Raw genomic sequence first — 23,795 nt, 5'->3', positions numbered from 1 at the left:
AAAATAATGTTCAGTTCTTAAATACAGAACATTTTCTTTTGAATCCAGCTTAAATGACATTTGGTACTGAAACAGGGACGTTTATGAAATCAAAAGTAGGAAGACACCTGAGCTGCAGCATTGGATCACAGTTGATAATCAGTACACGTGAGGTCCTTATTCAGTCTATAGGTCAGAAAAGTGATTGTCACTGTCCTCTGAGGAAACAACACACGTGCGTACACTTTCATATCAGACAAATGTGGCTTTAGATGGCTTGATCAAAGTTATCTAACAGCGCCATTAATAACAGCCGAGCACAGGAACTAAAAGTTACTCTACGGTTTGGTAGGTCTTTTTGATTATTCCCCCAAATAAGAATTTCAATAAGTCTGCAGCCAAGCTAGCGGCTCTGTGAAGCTGTACTTAGGCACAGCAGAGCTTTGAGCTAAATGGTAACGTCAGCAACACAAGTGTAATTTTACCATTTTAACCATCTTAAATTGGCATTTTAATATTTGCTAAATTGCACTAAACACCAAGTACAGCTGCGGCTGAAGTCCATTTACTCAAGTACTGTACTTACGTTCAAATTTGAGGTACTTATACTTTACTTGAGTATTTTCTTTTCATCACACTTTTTACTTCTACCCCGCTACATCTCAGAGGGAAATATTGTACCTTTTACTTCACTTTCACACATTTATCTGACAGCTTCAGCTACTTTACAAATTAAGATTTTTCCACACAAACATATGAAGATATGATTTGTTATAAATGAACCTACCCAACAGTTTCTACAAGTAGAGCAGAAATTTAATTGCCAACTATTTTGATCATTTTTTTTAGAAACATTTCACTAATAAAAAGATTTGCCGCTGTCCTTTTTAATTATTTTATGTATTTTTAATCATTTTGAGGTTTAGACTGACAAAACAGGCATTATGAAGGCGTCACTTTGGGCTCTGGGCAATTTGCCGCTATTATCAGAATTTTTACAATCGATTAATGAAGAAAATTATCAGCAGATTTATCTATAATGAAAAAAGGTGAAACCTCACAAAATCTTGCTTTTGCTGTGCACTAACAATCTAATGATATAATACATAATAATATACCAGTCACAGAATGACTTTTAATACTTCAAGTACATTTTCCTGTTTATACTTACCTACTTTTACTTAAGTAACATTACAAGTCAAAGAACTTTATTTTTCCGTTAGGATCTTCTTTCGTGCTGAGTATCAGTTCATGTACTGTTCCAGAAACACAGCACAATATATAACATTTACTCTGGAGAGCAGTGGGAGTCTTTGGGGTCAGAGGACCAGAGCCCACAAGAAACTGGTCGAGGACATCTCCATGCAGGCAGAGATTGCACCCAGGTGAGGAGTGGTGCGTTCAGGCTGGCAGCAGTTCCGGGACGCTGTCGACCCCCTCGCATGTGTCCTGGGACAATCAGCGAAACACAGATGAGGAGGGTGGCCCACTTGAAAACCCTATGAAGTCACGAAGGTTGGAACTACAAGACTCTGCCCTACGTAGATGGATGATCGGTTTCTTATGCCAACCGCCCCACAGAAGGTGCAAGAGGCAACTCCTGCTTGGTGAGGCGGCTGCGAGACATCGTGTTAAGACATTACTCACTGAGATCTAACAAATGTATCGATGGCATTTCTTTCCTGATATAAGACTAATGTATAGACCTAGTTATCGTGTAAACGGCAACGGAAATCAGCTTTCAGGTTTCTCTAGTTTCCTACCATGATGACGGAAACCAGGGTTCTCATTTATGTGACATTTAAGAAATCAGCTTACTGGAGAATAACAGCTGGAACCTGGTTATGTAAGTGCATATAAACACACTGCATGTCTGTTCCGAGGTTCACGGCAACGCATCCAAAAGTTGAGACGTTACAACCTGGTGCTGCAATCAGGGACTCACCAAGTCAGCGGGGCTCATTGTTGGGGAACCAATACTGTTTGTACCAAATTTCATGCCAATCCATCCAATCGATACTGAGATATTTGTCTTCCTCATGGTGGCACCTAAGTCAACATGCTTTTAGCAACAGCTTGGTAGACAAACACACACACAGTCATTGAACCTTGAGCACATTATCTTTATTGTCTTTTGTCTTTCTGTCAGCACAAACTAAATAAAATAGTTTGACCTACTGTGTTGACCCTCTGCACCTGTCAATAATTTACTTCCTCAATCTACCGAACAGTTCCTGCCGAGGCACGAGAAAACATTCCCAGGACCATTCAGGAGGGAGGGGAGGAACTCAGCACAAGCATTTGAAAAGCAAGAGCAGATTGGAGATATGGGATGTTTGATTGCTCAGCGTTCCACACCGCTGATTTTAATAAATCAATTCAATACATTAGATGTTGCTTGATGTCTGATGTTTTTGCCGGTAAACTTTAGATGTTTAGACATTCATGGTTCACAGAGGATGAATCCTCATGACCTCAATCCCCTGACTTTTCAGCGTGGAGTACCAACAGGTCAAACTAGCCCATTTCTTAAGTAGAAAATTATGACCAAATACCTGTAAGCCTCACCTGTACTTTGTAATTAATGCATACATAAAAGATCATGCTAAATGTTAGCAATATTGACAAGCTACATAATGGCACGTTAGCATGCTGACATGATGACCAGAAGTTCAATCTCAGTGTTCACTTGAGTAAAATATTGTAGTTTTTACTGCACAACATGTATTTGAGAGGTTTACTCACTAACTCCTTAACAGATTAAGATTTTACATAAAAAACAATACATTGTTTAAGAATAAACCAGCGGTTCCCAGCGCTTTTGGCTTTTGGCCCCGTACAAAAAAGCTGTCTGGTTGTGGCTCCTTGTCATGTTAAAAGGTGAAAGGATCTAAGTACTCCTTCCAAGACTGAATGATAACAAGAATGTCAGACATGCTAACGTTAGTTTAGCATTACATTTAAAACATAGTGTAGTAACATTAGTAAAATCTAGTACAGGTTAAACTGACAAAGTCCATCTGCTGTTAAAAGGTGACCCTAGTCTGACAAGCCGAGTCCTTATTGAGGTTTTCCATGGCTGAAATTCTCCTCATATCTTAAATTCAATTCAATTTTATTTATATTATGCCAACTCATAACAGTTATCTCATTGCACTTTTCATATAGAGCCGGTCTAGACCGTACTCTTTGGGCTATTAATGACAGAGACCCAACAATTCCCACCATGAGCAGGCACTTGGCAACACAGACGAGGAAAACTTCCAATCGAGAGGCAGAAACATGACTCCATCTGCCTCGACCGGTCAGTCTGCTTCAGTCTGAACACACACTGTACATAAAGTCTGCAGGTACCCCTGAGTGTTTCAGTAATGCCCCTTAAGACGTCATAATGTAAGATTTATATTCATTGTGAACTACTTGTATCGCCAGCATATTAACTTCAGGTCAACAATCAAAACTCAAGTTTAATGAGTTTCACTTCACGACATTAATATTTATTTATTTTTATTTTGAGTCTGATGCCTGATGATTTCATCAACAAGCTGTGAGGTTTCATGCTGACTGAGTCATGCTGCCTCGTGGTCGTCGTAAACCTGCGGAACTGACGGCGTACTGCGAAAACACTGTAACTCTGAGCCAGGGTGACGTCTCTGCAATAACAGCTTCCTGTTTGACCAGTCGTGGAACTTTGCCCCAACAAAAACAAGGTCAGGCAGCTATAGAGGACTATAGGTTTTATCTGTGTTTGTGTTTGCTCTGACATGCTCAGTCAGCGGCGACAGATAGAAAGACTTAACTTGTTACACAAGCCTGTGTTTGTCTTATAGATCCATCCACTTTGTTTTTAGTGCGACTTGTTTGAGTACATTTTGTGTACATTGGTTGATTATATAACTATGCTTATTGGTGCGTCTTCTCTCTACACGTGTCCACTTCTGGTCCAATGGTGTGACATGCAAAATATACCTTAATATCACATTAATGAGATTACAAGATTAAATAAAGGCAAACGATTTACTTTTTTCTTGTCTGTTCAAATACTGTAAGTGGCCGCACCTTTTTAGATATAAAACCTCATTGAAGGAACGTTGCGAGGAAAGGAGTGTTAAACAAGAGACTTTACCTCACCTCAGTTAGATTGTTTTCCATTGTTTTAAGAGAAAAACATTAAGAGTACTCCACAGATTACACATCTCACCCCTAAAACACCGTCACTCATAATGGATAGGAAAAAGAAGGATCAAAAAACGATGCAGCAGAAGAAGATACATCATCTTTTTTATTCCTTTCTTACTCCTTGTCAAAACCCAGCGCCTACATTACCCACAATGCAACATGACCACAGGAAGGTCAGTTAGAGATTGGGGTGTGTTATGCTAGTAGCGGTTAATGTAGCCTCGAGCTGGTAGCCTGCAGCAGAGATGAGCGTCTGGTAACCTCACTTCTTTCTATCTCCGACCCTCCAAATCTTCTCACTTTCAAACTTGTAGTCTTCAGACTCCGACGCTGGTTCAAGGGATTCACATGAGAACATTTATCAGACTTCACACGGCTGCCTCTTGAGACACAAAAGGCTTTACACAACTTTTCTTCACATAAGCAGTAGCACACCGCCGGGATCTATAAACAGACTTTGGACGTCCCCTTTAAGACTAAATAACCCAAATGGACACTTGCTGTTTTGGAAACTAAAGCTGGCACATTTCAAAACAACAAAACAAAGCCATGCATGAAACAGTTACAGTACACGTAAAACAAGAGTGACGAGCAGTCATTGGTTATAAAAACAGACGTACATAATCCACTAAACTCTTGGTTACTGTGAAAAACAACATTTCTGCAGAAACACAGCACATCAAGAGGAATAAAACTTCACATTCATTAAAAAATTGTGCGTCATGATGAGCATAACACTGCTTCACACTATACAGCATCAAACATCTGAATCTAGCAAATTCCAGTTTATCTGTACAAGTAGCATTAAAGTCAAACACTTCACATCTGCATTTATACATTCAAGGATGTGTGTTTAACTGGATACTAGTTATTGTTTAAGTTTCTTCTACATAGTGATCTAACTGTGGAATAAACAGTATTGGGAATGTGCTTTAAAGGGGATGAAATCCGAACTGGTCTGAAAGCATTCGGACGAACAGAGTTATAGTAATTAGAGTAACTGAAGTCAGATCCTATCTTCATAAAATCCTCTGTCTGATACTGGGAGAAGACAAAGTAGGGAGTGACACGGTGTGTGGGAGTTGGATGTAATTTGTGTAGTGTTGTCGGGACTAAACGCATGATTACTGTTGTGATGAAACTCATAGAAAAGTGTAGACACTTTCTTTCATAAGCTGAAAAGGCTAGTGAGAAGAAAAATATCACACTGCTTTTTAAAATGTCATTTTGGACCCTTCTTTAAGTTCCCTCACAAAATCCCCCCTAGATCTCAGAAAAGCCTCACTTCGGGACTTCAGCGAATCTCTTCCAAACAGTCAGTCGATGAAGTTTAGTCCCTGTGAGGGACTCCAACCTGGCAACCGTAACTTTAACCCGTTCTGCTATGCTGATTTCTCAGACCACACATTTTCAGCAAACAGCAAACCAGACGACATCTGTATGCATCTACAAACGTGACACACTTCAGTTCATATACAGAATAATCTACACGTCTGTCACAGGTTGCCAGTCTGAATCATTGGCAGGAGGTGAACTTTGTGGTTCTGAGTCACAGACTCCATGAAAAAAAACCTTACTCCTTCTGTTCTCGTCCCCGCTATGCACCTCCTCTTCTGAGTGAGTAAGATGAGACCAGCCGGAAGAAAAGTGGAAAATGAGATGAGCCTTCAAAAGCAGCTTTTTCTAAAACCAACTGACGTAGTTTGAAAAGGGCGAGGGGGAAGACGAGGAGGTACTGCAAGTTTTATCTCTATCTTGGCATCTTCTTCAGTAATTTCTCTGCATCAGTTCCTGCAGTCTTCGTCATCTCATCCTCCTCTGCCTCAAATAAGCCAGAGCTTAAACAAGGAGGTGGAAGAGGAGGAGGAGGAAGATTGCTTCCTTTTGTTTTCGTCCCTCCATCTCCTACTCTTCTGCTCTGTGAAGGCGGGGGGGGGGGGGATCAAATGAGCTGGAGAAGGAGGTCCTGGAAGGTGTCCAGGCCCTGGCAGGATTTCCTCAGTGCTCCATCAGAGCCCAGCTGGGCAGCCAAGAGGAACAGCTTCCTGTCCTCGGTCATGGAGCCCAGAGACAAGGCCTCATGCAGCTCCGACACGCTCACAGCATTGGGCTTATCCTGTGAACAATGTAAAACCGGTTCAACTCAGTACGACAAGAAAAAGTGAATCCTTCTTTCAAGGACAATATCCAATAAACATACATAAACCGTGCCAGCATTGACCTGAGTTTTTACTGTTCTTGTATTTATGCCACTTAATGACAAAATATACAGCTGCCAATTTTTGCTTGTGAGTTGCTTGTTTACACCTTTGTTGCACGTTAGCTTATTTGACATATAAAACAACTGACCATGCTATAATAAACAGAAGCTGTGTATCTATCCATGTTGAAGGTTTTGCCAAAATATGGCCAAGTACAATGCTTCTGCACTACTCTCACATAACAGCTAACCGAGCTAGCAAAAAGTCAAAATATGGCGAAAATAGTACATAAGTGAGACTAATTGTGAAGAAAAAACTGTGCTATTACCAATAGGGCTTGCCCGGGTGCCATATTTTGAGCTTTGAGGCTTTGGTAGTTAGCAAATAGTCCAAGCTTTTTATTTGTGTTTAACTTTGTTACGGCTAGGATAGTAGACCCAAGTGCAAGTCTGAGAGAGGGAGGAGACTGGAGTTGGATAAAAGAGGAATATTTATTGCAGGGTTGAAGGGATCGGATATTGAGCCGGGGATGAGCGAGGTAGAGTGGAAGACTAGATTTGTGTGGAACCGGGGTGGTGACTGCTGTAGTGTCCAGAGTGTGAGAGGCTGAGCGGAATCTGGGAATAGCTGAATGGGCGTCCAGGGAGAGCAGACGGGATAAGCGCAGTAGTGGACCTAAAACAACATGTTATCATGCAAAATTTGCTTTTAACTTTAATTATAGCCTACTAAATGTTCTTCATCTACAATCGGCCTAACATAATTATTTAATTGTGTTCATTATATTGTTTGTTTGTCAGTTTAGTGAAATGCCGGCTATTTGACTGTGTGGATCTGTACTTAAATTAAGCAACTGTAAAACGATTAAATGCCATAACAACTGCCACACTGCTGTTTTCATCACTCCGTCTAAAGTGCTCCCACAGAGCATTTTGTTTTCCCTTGGATGTGAACTGGGGCTTTACGTTCATTGCTGTGAGAAGAGGTCAGGCGTCCGCGTGCAAAAAAAACGTACCCAACAAACCAATAGTCGAATATTCGGGTCCAGCCCTAATTAGCAAACATAAGCTGTGCATTTGCCATGTTTTGTTAAAAATATCAAATACCAAAATACTTGTTAGGCTAAATACACAATACAAACACACAGCTTTTGTTTGTCGCTTGTGCGGTTAGCTACATACTTTATATATTTTGGTAAAAATACATTAACTACAGCACATAAACTGGGATACCATTGGAGTCAGTTGCACTGTTGTGAATTAAAACTGACAACAGTCCTCCACAAACTTTCAAGCCTGCAAGTGTTACACACTCCCTCCTTGTAGACTGTAACAGCTTTAATGTTGATTTTACCTTTTCACTTTATTCCAATGAAAAAATCTATTCAATTGCAGTTCAGATTTGTCAAGGAAAGGTTGTTGTTGTTTGATACCTGACATAAGCACAAATGTAATCAACCTCAAAAAGCTGAATTGACTTTGCAAGAAAGAATCACATTACCATTAACTTACATAATAACTCACAATTAGTCCCTACAAATAACTGCATGTCATATTTTCTAATGGTCTGTTATGATCAAAACTTGTGTCTGTGAAGCCCTCCTACCCTCCTACACAAACCATTCAACCAAGGCTAGAGTCTACAGATGTCCGCCTCTTTTCTTTGCACCGCCAAATAATCTTCCACACACAGGAACCTGATGGAAACATTCTTTGTACAGTTTAAACAGAGAGATTGCCGAGGCAGTGAACAAAGCAAAGGAGGGCGAGAGCCAGTACCGCAGTAAAAGAAGACATTATTTCTTTTACTTCACCTGCTTCATGTGGCAAAAGTTTAGGCCGTAGTCTTACTTAAAAATGGTTTAGCAATCATTATTATTTTTTAGCTGGATGAAGATGTTTTCCTAACGTACAGGCGGTCAATGACATCTATTGATTTAATTTCGTTATACAGTTTGGCAGTAGGGACTGCTTTGAACCAAACCTTTGGTCTGGGAAACAAACATCATGAAAAGTAGAGCACTGTCCTTTTGTTTTTTATTTTTAAATAATAAAGTAGCAGTGATTTTATTATACCATTCTTAAACCACTCCTGCAGAAAAATACACTTCTCCACTGTCCAGCTGTATGATCAGTATGTTCATAATACTCATATTTCTGGCAAAATATCTTCCATTTGTAGCTAGTGCGATTATCTGTTTACACCTTTGTCACATGCATCTATGTTAGCAGAACACAAACAGCCAGGCATGCTATAACAATTAACTAACTCATAGTTTTTTTTACTATATGAGATGTATATTTTTTGAGTTAGAACTTTTAAAAACATATAAAAACACATGAATATTAAAAGTGAATTAATCACAATGAATAAGTATGTTTTGCATTGCACTTGGCTAAGTTATTTAAGATTGTTTTGGTAATTGTGTACCGCTCCTTTAAGAGAGGCTCTCGCTGCTTTTTACTGTGAGTTGTTGAACCAGATAGAGAGAAATAGACTAGCTCTGGAGTCACGCGGTTTTCATATTGTGTCCTTTTAGTTGTAACTGATATTATCCAGCAAAGATAATTTGTGAACATATGTGGAATAAAATCTGTGTATTTTACCAACTTACATCTGACGTCAAGTTTTAATGTGAGGCAGATCCTCACTTCATGTTGAAATAGTCATTTAAACAATGTAAAAAACGATGGTTTTATGTAACATTCATTGTTTAACCCAACTTTAACCTGGATGCCTACATGTCTTTTGGCCTGCAAACCACCAAAGCTATGCTTACTGAGAAGTATTTCATTTGTGTTGAACATTTTGATGTAGAACAAAGCTTTCCAGTGCAACCTGTAGATACTTTCATATCAATCAGCAGTAGGTTTAAAAAACCTCTCTTTAACTTTCACAGTAGATATTCTGTTTGATGTTCCAGGTTTCCTTATTCATTTTAAAGATGAAAGTAGGAAAAATAAAGTGTTCATTATTATTTTACATATGCAGTGGTTTAAAATCCCTCTTGTCTTGGATGTTTTGACCATGATATCTTGCACCAGATAACTGGACTGCACCTGCTCTGTAGAGAGCATTCTGCCGTTCAGCTTAACTGACAATGACTAACAATGCGTGCACTGGCTGAGTTTTGTCTCGGGCTCCTTTCTTGTTAATACTGCGAGTGGCTCAGAGCACTGAGGGGATGAAAGCTGCAGCGCTCTGACAGCAGATGTGACAAATATTCTTGCTTCCCTCAAAGGGTCATGTATAATTCCACAAGTGCCACGCAGGGTGAAGAAATATGAGCTGAGGAGGAAATGCAGAAATGTTTATTTCAGGAGTCTCATGGATCATTACTGCTGGATAAATGAAGATGGAACAACGTGTACCTGCTCACCTCATGTTTTTTATTATTATTTATTTAACCTCTGTTTAACCAGGAGAGTCCCATTGAGATTAAGAACCTCTTTTGCAAGGGTGACCTGGCCAAGACAGGTAGCAGCATATAAAAAAAATACAAACACATACATACAGACAAATAACACAGAAGACTAGTAGGCTAACATTTCATAAAGTCATTTAAAATCATTTTTACAGTTAAGGCATCTGCCTTTCATTTAGGATTTAAATGCATGATATTATTTTTAGGGTTGTGAATCTTTTGGTATCTCAAAATCAATTCTTGATTCAGTACATACATCGGGGTGTTAATTTCTGGATCTACTCCACTTCGCTAAGAAAGGCATGTGTGGCAAATTATGGCATGGAAGCAGTTCTGGGTGATGGCGTGTGATTGTTGCAACTGTTTTATGGAAGCCTGAAAGGACTAGGGGTGTAACGGTACACAAAAATCTCGGTTCGGTATGTACTTCGGTTTTGAAGTCATGGTTCGGTTTATTTTCGGTACAGTAAGGGAAAAACATTAAATTGCTGCTGGTTTATTATGAACTTTTGTAATTACACATGATAAATAAATTATATAAAAGTAGAAAATACTGCTGCAAACTACAAACAAGTTCTCCACTAAATATTCTCAAAACAATACCACAGATAGCTAATAAAATATAATAAAAAATATATAACAATATAGATTACAGTGCAGAATTCTTATTATTCTTTTATTCCCCCTTTGAGCATAATCAATCCAAGCTTGAAGGCCTGCTCAGACAAAATAAAACCTTGCCAGCAGAGAGGATAAAATTGAAACTATACTACTAGATGGAAAATAGCTAGCTAGATTGATTTTTGGAAGTTGTGAACTTATTATTATATAATAATAGTTTTGACTTGACTGTTTACCAGAATACCAGAGTGCGATGGATTTTAGGTGAGTGTTTAATTTAAAGAAAAACTGACTGTTACGGTTAACACCTGTTCATCACTGTGATGATTATATACATGACGTTTGCATCGAATGTTGATTTTTGTACAGTACGAAAATGAATGGAAACCAACGGCTGCCTGGAATGGCAGGAAACGTTCATCTAAACATCTAAAACACAACAACAGCTAGGTTTCCAAAATGGTTAATTAAGGGCTGTATTTTGGGCTTGATTATCTGGTTTACCTGCTTGTTTCCCAGAACGACCACAGGCAGCTGAGGCTCCACCCTCAGCAGGCGGTGCAGTTCAGCCTTAGCCAATGGGAGGCGGCTCCTGTCAGAGGAGTCCACCACATAAACCAGAACGTGAGTCCTTCTGAGGTACTCCGACCAGTACCGCCGCAGGTCCTCCCCGCCACCGACTGCAGCACAGAGAAAACAAACATTCATATATCAGAAAATATATTACTTTGAATTCTAACACCTCTCCATTTCTTTACGTTTCGGTTTTTGGGCTCTGAAAAACTTTTACTTTAATTCACAATGATGTTTTATGTCCCCAAACAACCTCTGTAGTCTCATTTAGCCACTTGCTAGCAACGGCCTTTTTTAAGACACGTAAAAGCTTTAAAATTCAAGAGTGGGGTATTAACTAACCTAATGTGAATATCTATTAATTTTGTGTTAAACACATACTGTACCTTATTTCAGACATCCAACCAAAAGTCCATTCAAAAAACCCAGAGAATAGGCATACAAACTAATTTCTGGGTTTTTGGACTCATTCCTGCAGCACTGTACTGAGGTTTAACTCAACCATTTGGAACATTTCTAGGAGGAGAAATACGTCTCAGTACTAGTGACAAATTTGCATTTCATGATACAGATATACAAATGTGATAATTGATAAAAAATGTAAGGTGATCACAAACGCATACCACCCAAGTACTCCCATTGGGAGTTCTTTAATCTAATAACATCTACATCTAAAAATCTTCTTGTGCAAATTAAATTTGGTTACGGGTTTACACATTTGTGTGTGGAGTTTTAGAGCCCTATTTTAACAATCTAAATTTTCTCAATTTTGCTAGTTTAACGGCAGAACAAAATGGTCAGTGCGCCAGGCGTAACATGCAGTAAACCAATCATAGTGTCATCTCCCATTACCTTTAAAAGCCAGGTGCGCTTGTACCTCATCGGATTGTTATTATAATGATGGATGAATGCTGCATTATAAAAACCATCAATTGACTGATTGCATTGCAGACTCGCAGCAGAGGAGGGGGATATGGCCAGAAGTGTGGACGTGATCAAAAACTGTCTCTGATCATGAAGCCTAATGTTCCTCTTCAGCTCTGTGGTTTATCAGTGAAGTGTCTGAACTCCACTACAGACTGGAGTTATATCCTGTAGTTATGAACGCGACATGAAAGGACAGAGGAAACACTCTAGAGGAAACAAAATTCAACTTTTAACTTCTGAAATAATTTAGAAGCTCTGATGGAGCTCAGGACTGATCAGGAGGACGGCTGCTTTACTCCACACAGTTTCACTGCATGCTTACCGCTTCACCTCCACTCTCCTTCTGCTCTCTCTCCCTCAGCCCTGTCACTTTGTCACTCGCTGTCTCACGCCTCCTCCTCTGCCTGGCAGCGGACACGGCTCTCCTTTATTCCTTCAAGTGCCTGCGCTATGTAGGGTACTGCAGCTAATGTTGAAGCTACTGCAGCCTCGGTAGCAAATATATCGGTTGTTTTTGCGAATTTGGCGGCAGCTGTCTGAAGATGTTTTTTTGGGGGGGGGGCTAGTAAGAGATGTGATTGGGCCTGCCCAATGTCAGTATAGAAAATTACCCAGTGGGCTGCTGTCCGTGCTCTATGGGCCGATCATTGGCCCATTTTTTACAGTTAGTTAAGTACATCATTTATGTTACATCGGCCCCAAAGGTTTGTTTGCCCGGTATCAGATCATTTAAGTCCTGGTTGTAACAGTAATTCACCGAAAACTATATCCGTAAACAGTACGACATACAGCCAATCACCATCTGCCACGTCATCATACAAACGTACAGCCAATCACGTTATGTGACGTTACCAGCAAGCGCAGGCCCCCGAGCAGATCTGACCACCCGAGCGTATCTGGTACCTACACCGGCACTGCGCTGCGCTTTGTGCCAGTTGCAAGATAGGGTCCTTAGCGTGTTCCAACCCTCAAATGTATGATGTGTTTAGATGCTGATGAAAATGTCCAGTGTTTTTGGCTTTACTGGATAGAACAGCTGAAGAGAGAGACAGCGGGGATGACGGGATGATGCTGCAAATTTTGGTTGGAATTTAACCCAGGAACGGGTATTTATTTGGATTCTATCTTTGTGGAGGTTTACTTGGGACAGCTGTAGCTAAGGAGTTAGAGCGGGTTGTCTGCTGATCACAGTGTAGGTTGCTGCCATTGGTGTATGTGTGCATGAATGAGCGGCAAAAACCCCTGTGCTTATGCATCCCCAAAACTTTCCAACGTATCCCACAGCCGTTTCAAGCAAATGGGATATACTCAGGTGTCATCACGTGACTGAGTAGCAAACTTCGTCACAGTTATGCTTTTTTGTGTCATGTGTCACATGGTTCATATTTAGATCTCGTTCCATTTGCTGAGGATGACCTGGGATATGGTTCCCAAGGTCAAGAATTTTTTTAATTTTTATTTTACCAGGAAGTCTCATTGAGATCAAAAATCTCTTTTACAAGAGAGCCCTGGCCAACGTAGCAGCCATACATAAACACAGCATATTAAAATGCTACATACACAAAATGACAAAAACAAAACATGTATTCAAACACAGTGGCCTCTCAAGAAAAACAACCACATGTCTCCTTCACCACATTCTTTATGATGCTCTTAAATTTATCAATTGATATACACGTTTTTAGATTAAGATCTTTTTGCAAATTATTCCTTGCCCAGGGTGCATAGTATGACAATGCAGTTTTCCCCAGATCTGTCAAAATCCTGGGCACATTAAAAAGCAACCACTTGGAGGAGCGTAGCTACCTAGCGTTGCTTTACATATAAAAATATACCAGTGCTGTTGTCTGCAGGTGGTCAGTGATGTCCAACCCACCAGATCATAAAGAATGCAATAATGACTCCGTAAGATGGAGGAGGCTGCGTGCATATATAATATGTCACCATAATCAATCAACCCAGTGTGTGGTGAAAAGTAGCTTTTTCTTGGCATTGAAAGTAAAGCTAGATTTATTTCTAAAATAAAAGCCAATCTTCACTTTAATGTACATTAAATAAAAGTTTGTTGTTTATCCATATACCCAAGTACTGGGCATGAATCTCTGTGCATGTTTGCATTGTAGTTTTCACCAAAATTGTAGGTACTGTAGGTTAATTACCTGTCATTTGGTAAAGGGAAGCAGTAATGTCACCGTGAATATCTTCACATTTCAGTGTGGCAGATGTTTTCCGTCTGTATTCTTTGTGTTACAGTAAAATAAGGATTTTCAAAATAAATGGACAGATCAATAGGCAGAATTAAATCAACTATTGGCATTCCTTTTTAAACAAATTAGCCACAGATAAATGTATAAGTGAAATCACTAATCTAGTTTTCACTCAGGGATCAAAGTCGGCCATTATTTATATCCACAGTGTCCCTGCTGTGGAAATTGGTCTGATCAATTGTTTTCTGTCTGTTTGCCTCCAGACATGCCTTGCATGACAGCAAGGCTCTGAGCAAAATACAACTGTGCAAATCCTTTTTCATTTTTATGGGGTTGGGATTTCTGTTTTATACATGTTTTTTTCTGTTTTTCTTCCCTTCTTAGAACCCTTTTTCTTTTCTATTGTTTATTTATTTTTCATGTTGTATTCAAAAGCTCTATTCATGGTTTTTGGAAGAATTTCATACATATTGAGGTTTGTTTGATATACTTTCTGTTTAACTCCCTTTTTTCTTTTATCTTTATATGTTTTTCTTCTCTTGTAATCACAGGCATTATTCTTAGTTTTCGAAGAAACTGTTTTAGTATTCAGGGAGTGTTTGATCCACCTACTTCTAATTAAGGACATACTGTATCTCAGTTGAGTCTTTTGGGGAAATAACTGTGTGTCTGTGCGCATGAATCCTGGATTTGTTTGTTGTGGTTTTAAACATGGAGGGGTCAGATCTCAGAGCCGGTGGGTGGTGGACCATGTATCTTGTTTACACAGATTATTATCTATCCTGCTCTGTGAACTATTAGTTGACTGACTCACTTGACTGACTAGTTGCTGTGTGATTCATTGTGATTTGAGAAACTGGCTTCATAAGTCTACAGCTCAGAAAAAAGCTTTCTGCAACTCTTCAGAACCAACATAGTTTGTACCCTACACGGTCACAGGACAGATTTGCTAGAAAATTCACTCACCAGCTTCAATAGTGAGAAAGTTTCATAGTAACTGAAGGCTTTAATTTCCCAGAATCCTGCTGTGCAGAGGAACTGACCTGCAGCTGTAATGACCAATGGCGATCAGCGGGCAAACGAATCAATGCTCACACACAGGCGGGCAGGTGTGACTTCAGTCACTACCTCTGAATTCAGCTCAGCAAGAACTCATTAGTGCTGGACTTAATGGAGGAATGTTGCTAGGAAACTGGGTGGTGATGTAACTTTAGCTGACGTGACATCGCAGCAATAAATACCTGTTTACCTGATGTGGTATAGAGGGTGGAGCTCAGCGCTGTCTTTTATAGTTAGAGGGAGCTCAGCGGGACGCTCGTCCTGCGGCCACCTTATCAGATACACACCCACGTGCAAACACTGACTCATATGGGTGTGAATAATGTGGATGAGTGTATATATTGATCTAAGTTGTAGTTGTAGTCCTGAGAGGAAAACTACCTCTGCAATATTTCCAATGGCTTGTGTGGCTGCATTCTCAGAGCACCTACACAAACCACAGCACCACACACGGGGTTGTTTTTATTACCACGTTTTGCAGCCAGCTAAATTGAGCTTTGACACCCAAATATGCTGAATCCCAACCCATCCAATGACATTCAAGTGTTGTCCCGTTTGTAACCTTGACGCTCAGTACGTTACTCTACAACTTGGTCACAGGGGGGGAACCAACATTTCAATCCAGTATCTTTATAAATTGTGCACAGACAAAGCATAAAAGAGAAGAGCGAGACCATGTTTGTCTTGACACCTGTGAAACTTATTTGTTTCATATAAGCAAACTGTAAACAGTGAATATTTGGTATACTTGACAGCATTAGAGTATACTTCCTAAAATAAAGATGAAAGCAAACTAGACTGTCTATTGAAGAGGAAAGCTGAGAATCTGAGCCCCAACCACACACACAGTTTGTATAATATATTAGGAACTTCTTCCTGATGCTGTTTTTCACTTCCCTTTAACACAAATCTCAGCTGCTCAAAGCCTGAAATTAGTTTTCTCACTGATCTGATCTGCATCTTTTCATTTAGAGTTTAAAGGCTTTTAGCTTGATTTCCCCAGTGGACTTCATAAAGAGAACTCGTCAGAGGGCCTCTGCACTGTACTGCTCCTGATGTGAGTGAGTGTGCGCTAAGCTGTCAACATGCCTCAGCATCAATGTCACCGAGACAAAGACTCCAATATTTACTTCACCGGGTCAAATGAATTGTTCTGACTGAGTGGGCGGCGACGTGTGTTCCTCTTACTTTCAGAGACGAGAAAAGGACTGTAGGGGCCCACCGATCTCTGTGTTCAGATCATGAATAAATCAACCGCTGAGCGTGGCACGATCCTCCGAATACATCCACAGAAACTCATCCTGAGGCCGCTGCAGCTGAGTGTCTCATACGCAGACTGGTCTCAATAAAGAACCAAGTAATTTATGCTATTTTTAGTGCGGTGCAGAGGCTTTCAGTGGATCGCTAATTAGCAGGATTTTTTTTGTTTGTCTGTAAATATAATCTAACTGCACCCATCCGCCTTTCCTCTTTGGATCTGCATGATTTGATCTATCCCCATGTTAATTTGACTGAAATTAAATAAGATCTGCAACAACAAGGTCACAAGGAGACAAAAATGTAGCTGCAATGTTTCACGATCCAAGTGCGATGAAATGTTGTATACTCGCATTTGAGTTGGCACAACGAAATGAAATTGATGTCCTTTTTTTGGAAAGTCAAAGCGTTTCCTTTAGATCCAAAGTGATAATTCCCAAGGATGCACCTCATTCTGAAATATATGTACATATATTAGTTGGAGACATTACTGTCATGTCCTCACTTTAAAGACGCCTCAAGTAAAAACTGGCTCAACTCACCCTGCTCTCCGTAAGCAGCAGACAGACACAGTTAAAGACTAGCTGATGAACATAGAGGAGCATTTAGCAGCTAAAGAGCCAGATATTTCCCTCAAGAGCTTGTGGAGACCAAAAACACAGATAAAAAGAGGGAAAATATCGGGCTTCATTCATCAGGTGACACAAACACGATAGGAATGATCATGTTCCTCCTTAACTGTTCAAATGGTGTTCGGCTATCTGGCAGTGGTGGCCCAAAGGTTAGAGAAGCGAGCCTGTGACCGGGAGGTCGCCGGGAGGATAAATCTTGGTGTGGATGTAAAACAAGCAGTGCTTGCCCTCCCTCATTTACCTCCACTGAGGTGCCATTGAGCAAGGCCCATAACCCCAACTGCTCCGGTGGAGCTGCTCAGTGACCAGCAGACCGGGCTGCGTTTGTACTGGGCAGCTTCCAGGTGTGAATGTGTAACTGTGTGATTGTGATCAGGGCCTTCCTGCAAATGAGAGGGTGCTCTCAGTGAAGCTCCCTGAATAAATAAAGGTTAAAAAAAGTGCTACAGTTGAAGTATACTGACGCCTTTACTCAGTTTACAATATAAGGTAATGTAAGATGAATGTGCACATGCACTTGCACGTTGCATTGCAGAAAAAGTTGGCTCAATTCCACTTTTTCTCACAGTGCTAAAGTCTGTCTTGACATCACCTGACGCTAACATGCTGATGTCGGTGTGCTAACTTGTGCTAAAATACTAGCATTATGTTGTATGCATGTGAAGATTCTAGCTAAAAACTAAAAAGCTTACATACATGTAAAAAAGCATTCTATATGTTAGCAACATAACTGTGCGTAGGTTACATTCACATTAGCATGCTAACTATGCTACATTCAAGTAAAATGTTAGTTTAATGAAACAAATGGCCTGCTGTACTGAACAGGAGCTCTTTCTGATTTCAACAACTTTCCACAGAGCCTGCAGTGTTTGATTTGGAGGAATAAAAGGAGTCTTACTCTCCAGGAAGTCGAGCTGGCAGGTCGGAGCGTTGAGGCTCATGAAGTTGAAGCCGCGGGTGGGCCGGCAGCGGCCTCTCTTAGTCGCTGACTCCCCGGGGGTCAAACCCTGCAACATGCTGCTCTTCCCGGCCCCGTCCAGACCGAGGACCAGGACCTGACGCTTCCCACGCTCCTCCTCCTCCTGCAGGCAGAGAACAAAGTCGATAACAGACAGAAATGCAGACTAGAGGCAAAAATTAAACTCACATAATTTATAATTAACGCTGAATGAGGTTATTTGCTCAGTTTTAAGATGAGTGAGGCTGCATGGCTGATTTGCCTTAGGTTTACAAATATTATTAATAGTTTAAATGTTTGGACACATTAGGCATATCATACCACAGCTGAATGTGAATATAGTGCGATTACAGGTTGTCTGATGACTTTGGGTGATGCAATACACCCTCTGGCCTCCATAATATGAGTCTTCAGATCCTCCAATATAGTTGAAATAGCCAGAAACAATCGCATTTTCAGGTCCACCACATGGCCAAAAGTATGGAAATCTGTCAACCTCATAATATCCGTGAGACATTTACACACAACAAACTGGTGTATTTACATAAATAAAGATTTAAGTGGCATGTGTAGAGTAATTAATGAGTGCAGAGAAATACAGAACACAATTAACACACCTTATATGATTCCAATATGGGATACGTGAATTGGTGCAAACTGAATTCTGATCATCAGCTAAATGAATCCACAACAAATAAAACAATAAGACCAAATGCTGGTACTGTTCACAGATTAGCAAACACCACTTATCTCTCAACTTGATGACACTTCTGCAGACTGGATCCTCATTATGTATCAAACTGAATGCACTTGACAGTTGGGAATCTGACCCTGAGTGTGCGAAAGACACTGCAGACTGTTCAGGAAAATTAATCAGCTTCTGCAAACCTCTAGAGGTATAACTCATAATATTATACTTTAAAAGACATCTAGGAGCAGCATCACGGTAACCCTGCTCTTTATTATCGCATATTAAGTTCAGATTTCAAAGAACATGCAGAAACAGAGAGTACTTGGTATCTCTCTTTCTGTATCTGTAGAAAGACAAGTGGCTGACACTCAGCGAAGGTTAGCAGCCGGATTCAAACCTCGACACTCTCTCAGTGTCTCTCAGGGTCTCTAAGAGACACCGGGAAGCCACAGTCCCTCTGAGATCCTGCACACGTCAGTCATCCCCTTTTTAAAAGTCACACAAGGTTAGGCTTTAGTCATGCCACGCGGCAGCGGTTCTGTGGAGGTTAATTAGCAATTCATATCAGACATTTTAGCGCTGAGATGCATCAGTTTTAGTTTCCTTGTTAAAAATATCACTTAACTCCACTTTGTTGATGGATGATTGAGCTTGAAAAAGTAGTTTAGATCATTTACTCTAATTTGACTTCACCACAATCACCCTGTAATAGTGGTGATGAAGTAAATTTTTGTCTGACATGTTTCTGGCTGTAATCACTGACTGGTGTTGGTGGGTAAATGTGGCATCAGATAAACATGGTTGCTTGACTGGATCTGCAGCTTGCCTCCATGTATTTTCTGGCTTATGTAACCCACTGGGAGACAAACCTCAAACCCTGACAGTATTGAGCGGCTCTGTAGCTGCTGAGGCTGCAGAGCTTGTACCGCTTTTCCTCTTTTTGCAGCACAGACTTTATGCTGAGCGATTAACTCTTGCAAATGTGCTTCCTTCTAGTCATTTGATTGGATCTCCAAGATCATACAGGAGACGTTTATCTAAAAAAAATTCACATTCCACTTTATTCTTTTTTCTAAATCTTTCACATTTCTTTGGTTAACAAATGGTTCTGACATTTTCCAAATCAAGGCAGCACACTGGCCATTTATCTCCCGCTCCCTTTGTCAGCTCAAATATTTATTTTATCTAATATCTTTTACATTTAAACTCAGTTCTGCCGGTTCATACTTTTCTCATAAATAGGCAGTGATACCGTATTGATTTCTATTGCTTCTCCAGGGAGGAAAAAAGCATAACTGCAGATCTGCACTGTTGGATCTGACGTCTTGCTCCAAGACCCTCCAGCAAAGCAGACGTTTGGCAACACATTAGCTTTATCACAAGGAAGCACTCAGCAAGCTGAGCTGTATTTTACAGAAGAGAGTCGAGTGATGGCAACTATAATCCTCTAATGCTGTCACATATCATCAGTCCCTCATGTTCAATGTTTCAGGACTGATTAAATGTTGTGATTTTTTTTTCTCTACCAACTTCAGTTAGTGAATTAGTACATTACCCTGAATGCCTTTCAATCACCCCCAGATAACAAGCTGTTGCATTCAGCAGTAGACTTTTAAGCAGCGAGAACGATAGTGGTAGCATAGTAACACCAAGAGTATGTTTTCAGTTATAACCAAGTGTTACCTGAGGAATCAAACAGGCTATAAATATGCTTATTTTCTTTCTTTCATAGAGTGAGATGAGACACAGCATGAGCACAAAGACTGGGGGCAGGGGGAAACAGCTAGCCTGTCCAAAGCTGTGTATGCATCCACCCAGCAATTGCCAGACACGGTCTTTAAACACCTTTGGGTTTTGGTCTCTGTATAGGCACGACGGTACCAAACTAAACAACCTCACTGTAGCCGTGTTTCCATCTAACTGTCATGCTAAATTTAAGCCGACTTTTAAATTGTCGCAAAAAAGAAAAAGACATTGTAAATGCAAAATATGTGCGTTTCCATCAGCTGGTTTGGAGCGAATAAACCAGGCTACGGCAAGAGTAGTTGCATCAGTAGTTGATGTTACACATGCTGTAATAAACAAGACGTATGGGTTCCAAACCAGAAACAAAACCAGTCGCATGGACCTGATGGCCGTTGATCTTAGAAAAATGGAGAGAGGTCCTCAGAAATGTGTTTTAAGCGGGCAAGTTGCAACCAGCCATGTCTCCGCACATTATGGGAATAACAGGTGTTGTGCCGAATTCTGCATACTTACTGAGAGTTTCATGCACCTCGCGGGTGGTTATGCTCATTTTGCTGAGAAAAGAGGTGGATGCAAATCTGGGCACGCAGCCTTCATCATCTGTTCTGCCGAATTATGCATCCACCTCTAAAGGTCCTTTTCAGATACTTTGCTGTGCACTTTCAGATACTTTTTGCTGAATGTCAAGAAATGTTACTTCTACTAAGTGTAAATAAATATTAACCATAATGTTCATAAAATATATACTTTGAATCATTTAACACCATTGATGAACCCCACAAACAATATTACAGCGCGGCCTAACACCTGCAAGACACAGACAGCGGAAACAGCTGTTCAGACATGAGTTACAAATTCGCTAAGTCAGAACTTTTTCGGCAAAACTGTTTCCATCTCCCATTTAGCGTCTGCTTTATAAAGAGGCAATCCAAACACACCGAATGGCTATCAAAATATCTCTACCGTAGCTGCTCCTGAGGTCTTGACGTGATGCCAAATTCCAAGTTTGTCTCTAGCCTGTGGCTGCTTGTACAGTTTATCCAGCACCTGAATCTTCTACTGCTTGTCACTGTGTAAATGAGCGTGTGCAACCCTCCCACCTGCTGAAACTCCCCGAGGTCAAAAACACGCTGTTAGTCAACTCCCCTGCTTTCCAAAGCACAAGACGTGATTACAATGCATGTTCGTACACTTGGGCCCCTGGGATGAAAACATTTAGGGTCTGCAGCGAGCCGCTGGCAGATAGCAACTGTATTATCCTCTAAAGACAGGCTGAGCCAGATAAAGCGGGCTAAGCTTATTACAGGCTGCAGCTGATTGAATCTAGGAAACAAGTTTAAAGACATGCAAATGGATTTATTAAGAGATTCAATCTGTAGATGTAGTGCTCCATTGACGACTCATATATTAAGAACCTCCGTCACCCGGCTGGTCCTCCAACCAAGCTAAAATACACATCTGTGCATTTTCAACATTTGGGAAGCCATTACTTTTTCATCTTCACCACTGACATCAAAACCATCTTCATCACCACCACAACTACAACCATTCATTCATGATCATCGTCTTCTTCATCAATATTGTCATTATTTTCATCTTTTTGACCAGTGTTACCATCAACTTCATCATCATCATCATCTTCATCATCATCATCACATCATCATCATCATTGACACGTCATCAGCAGCATCACCCTCCTCTTCATCAACATTCTCACCATTCACATCTTCTTGTTTTCAAATATTCTCACCATCAACATCATCTTCCTCATCTCATCATCATCACATCATCATCATCATCATCACATCATCATCATCATCATCATCATCACATCATCTTCCTCATCTCATCATCATCATCTTCTTCTTCTTCACCATTAATACGTCAGTTATACATCATCATTCTCAACATTCACATCTTACTGCTTTTAAATATTCTCACCATCATCTTCCTCATCACCACTACCACTCATTTATTCACCAAGCATCATCTTCATCATCAGTTATGCTCGTGATAATTGTGCAACGCTTTCTTCCTTCAGTCAGCCTGCCAGCTGTGATGTCGGTCTCCTCACCACCTTCCCGGTCCAAGTTAGATAGTTAAGAAATAAAATCTTATAAACGGATGCGGGTGTGAAAGAATCACAAGCGCTCTTGTCTCACCTCTTTGATCGTGCAGTATTCCGCCTGTGGTGACCATATTCGCCTCTTGTAGAAGAAGTTCAAGGCGATGAAGAGAGCGGAGCCCAGGGCAGCCACGGCGGCGGTCAAGGCGACAGAGATGTGCCGGAGGAGAACCATATGTAGAGAGCGCGCGGATCCGCGTCCGGAACCGGGGAACCTGGGGAACCTGGGGAACCTGGGGATAGGGGGGGGGGGGCGGGGAGGTCAGTGCTTCCTGGACACCGACAGTGCTGAGACCGACTGCCGCTTCCCTCTTCTTGCTCTGCTGCCGCTGCTGGGTGCACCACATGTGACCGTCCGAGCGCTCTCTGCTTGTTTTTGTTTCGAGTCGCGCAGGAGGAGGACAGAAAAAAAATGCTGCGTTCAAGAGCTGTATGCAAACCCCGCTTCTCCGGCTTCTAGCCAGTACATTCAGTTCTGATTGATTGATTGAACTTCTTTATTGATTGTTAATTAAAGAGGTGGTATTATGCTCATTTTCAGGTTCAAAATCCTATTTAGGGGTTGTACCACAACAGGTTTACATGGTTTAATTTCCAAAAAACACCTTTTTTTTTTTTTTCATACTGCACATTGCTGCAGCTCCTCTTTTCACCTCCTCCTCTAGCAAGAGATGCCCCAACTTCAAAAACCATCAAAAGGATAAAAACGCAAGCCAAACGGCTTATTTCCATTTTGGTCCTTTTTCAGGATTGTAGGGGGGCAGGAGCATCATGAAAAGGCAGTCTGGAGGATACTAGCGGCTTCTAAGCATACATCATTTAATATAAAAAATAAAGTTCAATGACAATACAATATACAATAATATTACTCCAAAAACATTTGTGTACACAGTTCATCTATTTCAGTCACAATATCCACTATAGCCTACATAAATTTTATTAAATTACAAATGCAATGCAAGTAGAACTAAAATCTAAAGCTCATTGGTAGCCAATTCAACATAATGGCATGCATCTCCTGAATCTGAAGGGAACCAGATCAGTAGTGCTCGCTCTTGCAACAGACATTTAAAGATATTTACATTTAAAACCCATTTCCAACCCATTGACTCGTTTTAAAGGTAAGTCATCACTGAAAAAGTACCATAATGTGGTCGATTGTACGCATCAGAATCACTTGTATTAGCCAGGTGTACACATTTAGTCTTACATTGCT

General features: G+C 40.6%; 1 protein-coding gene across 3 annotated transcripts; it reads right to left on the bottom strand.

The window, feature by feature from the left end:
- Positions 1–2,086: 2,086 nt before the first annotated feature.
- Positions 2,087–22,889, bottom strand: arl10 (ADP-ribosylation factor-like 10). Of its 3 annotated transcripts, XM_038708026.1 has the most exons (5): positions 22,617–22,889; positions 17,958–18,141; positions 10,909–11,084; positions 9,739–9,823; positions 6,281–9,647 (listed from the first exon to the last, which is right to left on the bottom strand). In XM_038708026.1, the coding sequence occupies exons 1-4, from the start codon at positions 22,752–22,754 to the stop codon at positions 9,755–9,757; spliced, it is 567 nt and encodes a 188-aa protein (XP_038563954.1). In that variant the 5' UTR covers positions 22,755–22,889; the 3' UTR covers positions 6,281–9,647; positions 9,739–9,754. The 3 variants fall into 3 exon arrangements, with proteins under 3 accessions (XP_038563953.1, XP_038563954.1, XP_038563955.1); XM_038708025.1 differs by lacking the exons at positions 6,281–9,647; positions 9,739–9,823 and adding an exon at positions 2,087–6,274 and having other exon boundaries at positions 22,617–22,881; XM_038708027.1 differs by lacking the exon at positions 6,281–9,647 and having other exon boundaries at positions 9,728–9,823.
- Positions 22,890–23,795: the final 906 nt, after the last annotated feature.

The sequence above is a fragment of the Micropterus salmoides genome, unplaced genomic scaffold (assembly GCF_014851395.1).
Source record: "Micropterus salmoides isolate LMB-PRFRI ecotype aquatic unplaced genomic scaffold, ASM1485139v1 Ms_hic_scaffold_9, whole genome shotgun sequence".
Taxonomy (NCBI): Eukaryota; Metazoa; Chordata; class Actinopteri; order Centrarchiformes; family Centrarchidae; genus Micropterus; species Micropterus salmoides.
This window is presented reverse-complemented; position numbering and strand designations above follow the sequence as displayed.